This window comes from Castor canadensis, chromosome 14, assembly GCF_047511655.1.
Source record: "Castor canadensis chromosome 14, mCasCan1.hap1v2, whole genome shotgun sequence".
In the NCBI taxonomy this organism is placed as follows: domain Eukaryota; kingdom Metazoa; phylum Chordata; class Mammalia; order Rodentia; family Castoridae; genus Castor; species Castor canadensis.
This window is the reverse complement of record NC_133399.1, coordinates 48,682,510-48,688,871: the sequence shown is the minus strand read 5'-3', so window position 1 is coordinate 48,688,871 and position 6,362 is coordinate 48,682,510. Positions and strand designations below refer to the sequence as shown.

General features: G+C 55.8%; 1 protein-coding gene across 1 annotated transcript; it reads left to right on the top strand.

Moving 5' to 3' along the window:
* Positions 1 to 219: 219 nt before the first annotated feature.
* LOC109678789 (phospholipid phosphatase 2-like) lies at positions 220 to 6,063 on the top strand. Its single transcript, XM_020154231.2, has 5 exons — positions 220 to 283; positions 2,549 to 2,700; positions 2,873 to 3,150; positions 5,456 to 5,597; positions 5,914 to 6,063. Exons 1-5 carry the CDS (start codon positions 232 to 234, stop codon positions 6,061 to 6,063), a joined length of 774 nt encoding a protein of 257 aa, XP_020009820.2. The 5' UTR covers positions 220 to 231.
* The last annotated feature ends 299 nt before the right edge of the window (positions 6,064 to 6,362 follow it).

Genomic DNA, 6,362 nt, shown 5'->3' with positions numbered 1-6,362 from the left:
TGACCTGTCCCCTCCACTTAGCAGGTCTCCCGCACAACCCGCCCCGCCCTTCCTGTGCGCCAAGGGGCGGGGCAGAGCTCGCCCCTCCCCCAGCCGCCCGCCCCGCCTCTCCCAGTCCCTTCTCTGGGTTCCTGGCAGGCTCCGCAGCCATGTGACCCCGCGGGCTCTGGGACGCGACAGGACAGTTGGGACGGGCGCCGGGGGACGCGGGCTGGGCCCGGGCGGGGCGACATGGAGCGGAGGTGGGTCTTCGTGCTGCTGGACGTGCTGTGCGTGTTGGTCGGTAAGAGCCGTGGGAACCCGGGTTCGGGGGACTCTCTCTACCAGGCAGACACGCCCCCTGCCCCATGACAGCCCGTGTGTGAGTGGGGGCTGCTGCGTCCTCTGAAGACTCCTGCAGGTGGCGACCCGGGACCGCCACTCCCCAGATCCTCCTCTGTGCTCCCCTCACATCGTGGCCATCACCCCTCATCCCAGCCTGTCTGTCATGAGGGGGTCCCTGGCGCCCGGGGAGAGCCCGCCCCACTCGGCACAGGAAGTCCCCCGAGGGCTGCGGGGCGACGGTGACTCACGCGGGCGGAGCGGGTGCGGCACTCAGGACCTCAGTGCCTGGCCTTGTCCCCAGGAGGGTTGACCCCGACCGACGCGCCGCGGGCAAGGTCCGGCGCCCTCGCCCTCCACCTAGGAGGCAGAAAGAAAAGTCGCCAGGCAGAGGTGATGGGCCTGGACATTTGGAGCCAAACCCGCCCAGCCGATTTGAGGCCAGCAGACGGTAAGGGGGAGGGAAGGCGGCGCATCCGAGGCCCCCCCACCACCTTTCTGCCTCTCCCTGGCTGGGAACAAAGGCCAAGTGTTTGGGCTGAGCCCACTGGACAATGGCCCCAGAATTCTACCCCAGAGGCAGTGGTGTGGTTATGTGGGGGATTCACCTTTCCTCTGCCAACCTTGGGTTCTTTATTTAAATATTTATGTTGCACTAATTGTAAGCCAGGCACCAAAGCATATACAAGTAATTACTTCCAAGCAGCCTGGGCCCAGAGAAGTTGAGCCACCTGGTGGAGGTCACAAAGCACCAGCAAGACAGGGCAAGTTGATTGCATGTTGCTGCTGCATGCCAAGTGGTGGTGGCCCAGGCCAGAGTGTTTCCAGCCTAGAAGCCTGAGTTACAGAACAGTTCAGTCAGTACAAGTATTAGGTGCCAGGGAGAGGTGTGAGGCCTGGGACATTCTGGATGAAGGAGGCGCCTGGCTGTCCCCTGGGAATGCTTTCCAGATAGAGAGAAGGGCTTGGACTCCAGTGTTCTGACAGCCCAGCTCCATTTCAACTGAGGAGGAGTCTCCACTGTAAAGTGCATGTTGTTTATAGGGGGGAAAGGGGAGGACACACACCACAGCATGACCGGGCTGACTTAACTCCCCAGCCCGCCTTGACCCTGACAACTGAGCAGCCCTGAGGCCCCACCCATTGTCCCAGTTCACTGGTGCACACCTGTCCTTCTGCTTGTGTTCTGCCCAGACAGACCATTCTCCCCTCCTTCATACACAGCTCTGAATGCCCTCTTCCTCTACAGGCTTCTCCTGTGTCTGGCTAAATCTTTGTCCCCTCCCAGTACCTTCCCTCATGGAGATTCTCCTAGGCTCCACAGACATCCCCTTCCCTTGGTCTCCTGGTATTGGAGACCCAGGAAGGCAGGAGTCATCTCCGCTGCTTGCTGTGTTTGTCTCTGGAGCCTCCATTGTTTTGCTATGGAGCAGAGTGCTGCCCTCTGCCTGATCCTGGTAACTGGCTCCTGCCTCCTATCCACTTTGGCCTCAGAGGGCCCAGGCTTCCAGTGCTGGGACGCTTTCACAACTTGATTTCAATGTCACTGCCAAGTGTGTCTGTTCCTGAGCCCAGTGTGGGTCTGTTTTGGCTACTGCATGTCTGGCTCAGGTTCTGGTAAATAAAGAGCCACTTTCTCCACTGAAGACACCTCACTGCATGCTGCTGAGCTCTGAGATCCTTCAATCCTGCCTTGTATCGACATGTCACCCCTGCCTTGCCAGGCTCTGCTCCAGGGCTGGCCCTGATACAGCAGGCCCCTCAGGGCTTATATGTACATGGGGAATCTTGTCATACCTCACATAGGTGGCTGTCATTCCACAGGGGATAGGAGCTATGCAGAGTGGATTTTCCTCCCTGTGATAGTGATACCAGGGAAGCCATCAAGGAGCTGCAGTGAGGTGGGAGGGAGGCAACACAGGAGCAGTGCATGTGCAAAGGCCCTGGGGCTGGTGCTGGTTGCATCTGCTCCAGGAGCAGAAAGGACGCCTGAGGGTGTGAATGAGGAAGACTGTGGAGGTGGGTGGCACTGTTCCATGGGCCCAGAAGGCATTGGGTTGATCTGGGATGTTGGGATGCAGTGGCCTCCTAAGAAGCCACCAGAGCAGCTCCGGCAGGGAGGTGGCAGAGCAGTGGGTGCTTTGGCAGAAGGTGGGAGCAGTGAGCATAGGTGTTCAGGTCCCGAAGTGCTGCTGGGAGAGCCACATGCCTACATGGCTTCCCACAGCCTCTCTGCCCTTCGCCATCCTGACTCTGGTGAACACCCCATACAAGCGAGGATTCTACTGTGGAGATGACTCCATCCGGTACCCCTACCGTCCAGACACTATCACCCACGGGCTCATGGCTGGGGTGACTATCACAGGCACTGTCCTCCTTGTAAGGCAGGAAGGGCTTTGAAGGTGGGGGGCAAGGATGTGCCTGGAGAGATTAATGGAGATGGATAGGGGTTGGGGGGAATGGTGTGTGTGGGAGCCCCAGCTTTCCCCATGGGAGGACAGGCCAGGCCCTGGCCCTGTCCATTTTGGGTCTGCAGCTACTCCCTTGGCAGGTCTCAGCAGGTGAAGCCTACCTCGTCTACACAGACCGCCTCTACTCCCGCTCTGACTTCAACAACTATGTGGCTGCTGTCTACAAGGTGCTGGGGACCTTCATCTTCGGGGCAGCTGTGAGCCAGTCATTGACGGACCTGGCTAAGTACATGATTGGCCATCTGCGTCCAAACTTCCTGGCTGTCTGTGACCTGGACTGGAGTCGGGTCAATTGCTCTGTCTATGTGCAGCTGGACAAAGTGTGTAGAGGGAGTACGGCCAATGTCACTGAGGCCAGGTGAGTGCCAGGCCCAAGCGACGCTCTCCAGTACAATAGGGAGAAAGCCCGGGTGACAGAGAAAGCTGGTGAGCAGAGCCAGCAGGAGGTGGCTAGGGGTCTGGGAGGTGGAGACAGAGGTCCCAGGGGTGGTGCATCTGAGAGGGGAGAGGCACAGCTGGGGCTTCTAGGCACAGGCTCTCCTCCCTGCCACTCTGGCTGTGGGTTTCTGGTAAGGAATCATCTGTTGGGGTTGTCAGCATTGAGCCTCTCTTTCTTGATGCCTTTGAGAACGTCATTGACTTTGACTGTTGGTTATATGTCTCTGGTTCTCCCAAGTATTTTCTACTTGCAATTCCAGACTTCTTGGGTGTATAATTTGATGTTTTCCATGAACTTGGGAAAGCTTTTAGCACCATTTCTTCACATATGCTCTTTGCCCCGTCCCTCTCTCCTGGAGCCTGGCTGTGCATGCTAGGTGTAGCCAGTGTGATTGTGGCAACTTTGTTCCTCCTGATGGCATTTGGGTGCCCTAAGTTCACCTTACCTGTTTATACCTATTGGCTGTCAAGCCCTGTAGGGCTTTGTCACTTTTAATATTAGTTTTTGCGTCTGGAATTAGGCTACCTGTTAACCCCTTCCGACTTGGCAGATCTCTGGTGGGAGTTCTTTGTATCTCAGCCGTCCAGGCTTTTCAATGGCTGGTTTTAGTGTTTCCTTAAGAACAGCTTCTGTAGAATGGATCCCTCTCCTAGTGGCCACTTCCTTTTTCTTGTCTACCTGTCTCATAAATATTTCATTGTGTTTGTTGATGCTGTTTATGTAGCAGCTTTTCTTTTCTCTTTCTTCTCTTTTTGGCGGTATTGGGATTTAACTCAGGGCCTTGTGTTTGCTAGGCAGGTACTCTACCGCTTAGCCATACCTCCAGCCTGTTTTTGCTTTTGTTGTTTTTCTGGATAGGGTCTCATGGTTTTGCCCAGGCTGATCTTAGTTTTTCCTATCTGTGCTTCTTGTATAGCTGAAATGATAGGCATGCGCCATCCATCAGGCCTGGCTCGTTTGGTTGAAGATGGGTCTTGCTAACTTTTGGCCTGGGCTGATCTTGAACCATGGTCCTCGAGATTCTTTTGATCTTCACCTCCCGAGTAGCTGGAATTATAGGCAAGAGCTATACTTTACCACATAGTGGCTTTTCTGGGTGAATGTTGTGTAGTCTGTATTCCTACTCAAGTTAGTCATGAGGTTCTGCTGTTAGTGTGGTGGTCAGCCTGGGATCAGATGCAGATTTCTCCTTTTCTTGTTTCTTGGGTGCTGAGGATGTTGGAACCTGGGGCCTCAGCATGCTAGGCAAGTGCCGTACTACTGAGTCATAGCCCAGTCCTTAGCACCTCCTTAAACTCTTGGGGCTGGAGAAAAACTCCTAGAGTTACAGAAGAACTCCTCTGCCCTGGCCTTGTCCCATCTGCAGAGCCTGTGGTCAGTTCATAGGAAGGTTTGGGGCTGCCTGGCTCCCCTAGGCCTCATCCTTCTGAGAAGAGGCCTCAGCTGCTCTTCATGGCTTCAGGTAGCAGTGACTAGTGTCTTTGCATTAGGTGACATGACAGCCAGTCCTGAGAGTCATCAGCCATCCCAGCAGTGACTGTGGCTCTCTGTGGTGTGGCTGTGCCAAGTGTGTGGACTGCTGGCCTCGTCTGCTTCAGGACAGAGACTGGAGGGCATGAATGAGAGGACAGTGTGGAGGTGGGCCACGTGGCTTGGTGGCACTGGGGCCTCTTGACTGAGTGCCCTGCCTGTTGTAAGCTTCCTTTTGATTTGCAGAGCTGCCCCTCTGCAGCCTGCTTGCTGCCGATAGAGCTCTTTGCTTTGCCTCTCTGCTGTCTCTGACATCCTTTGCTAAACCTGGGATTTATGCAGACAGAAAGCATGGAGCTGCCTCAGTTTCCACAGATGGGAAATAGTTGTGGGAGGACAGTGGATGCAGAAGGGGCATCAGCTACTTGGGTGATGAATGGTCTGCCTGGGTTCTAATGGGCCTGGGTGTTGGCTGTGAGCCCCAGTCTGACACTGTTCTGTTGCCACAGGACTTGGAAGGGAATAAGGGCAACCTCATCTTGCTGGAATAAGCTGTGTGTGAAATCCCCTTGTGGTGGACATGGGCTGGGAGGCAGCAGAGAGGCCAGGCCTGAGAGGTTTGGAGGACAGAGGTGCCAAGAGAGCCACCTGGTCTCTTAGGGCAGGCCAGACTCTGAAGTGCAGAGAGTTTCGCCCTGCTGTTGTTCCCCACCTCCTGGACCCCACTGAGCCCAGTTGCCCTCTCCTTTCCTAGGCTGTTGTTCTATTCAGGACACTCCTCCTTCGGGATGTACTGCATGATGTTCTTGGTGGTGAGTTTTTCTGCTGACTTGCTTGCTGTGGAGCCCCAGCCAGGTCACGCCCCTTCCCTGAGTCTCAATCTCCCTGGCTGTGCAGTGAGTGTGGTGTGAGAGGAGGTGGTGCTGGGTAGTGCTCACGGCCAGCCTCACTGTGAGTCTTGATTCCCTCCCTAAGTGCACCCTGTCTAGAGGCCTGCAGGACCCTAGCCTACCCTAACCCTAACGCTCCCCCTGCACCCTATGCTGCCTGCTCTGTGTCCCTGAGGACCTACCTCTCCTGTTCCAGGCCCATTTTTCTCAGTGCCCATCTTGGCCCCTACCCTCTGTGTCACAGTCACACCCACCCCGTTCCCATTCTTCCCATTCTGCTCACTGTTCTACCCGCTGATCTTAACCCGCTCCTCTTCCCCAGGTCCGCTATGTCTCAGACTTCTTCAAATCCCGGCCTCCCCAGCCCTGCCAGGGTGATAAGGAGCTGGAGCGCAAGCCCAGCCTGTCATTGACACTGACACTTGGTGAGGCCGAGGCAAACCACTACGGGTATCCAGCCTCCTCCTCTTGACCTAGGATGCCAGCTGGTCCCTGGTTTCTAGTCAGGCAGTGTGGGCTGTGGACAGGCCCCATGGTCCTGGTTGATGCAAGTGACTGCTGGAACCCTGCACTGGACCAGGAATGTGGAGGTTTCTGTCCAGTTCAGAGTGTTTGGTGCGACCTGTCTTATAGCTCCTTCAGTGCCCCTCCTTTCGTGGGGTTTGGGAAAGCTCCCGGAGGGTGGATGGATGTTGCTTCTTTTGCAAGATGTGATGTGTGTATTTATAGGAAGACAGGGCACTACTGATGGTTCCAGAGCTCTGCTTTGCT

Coding starts and splice junctions, on each gene's coding strand:
- LOC109678789 (XM_020154231.2), top strand. CDS start 232: ATGGAGCGGAGGTGGGTCTTCGTGCTGCTGGACGTGCTGTGCGTGTTG. Junction 284..2,548: donor CGTGCTGTGCGTGTTGGTCG/GTAAGAGCCGTG, acceptor GGCTTCCCACAG/CCTCTCTGCCCTTCGCCATC. Junction 3,151..5,455: donor GCCAATGTCACTGAGGCCAG/GTGAGTGCCAGG, acceptor CTCCTTTCCTAG/GCTGTTGTTCTATTCAGGAC.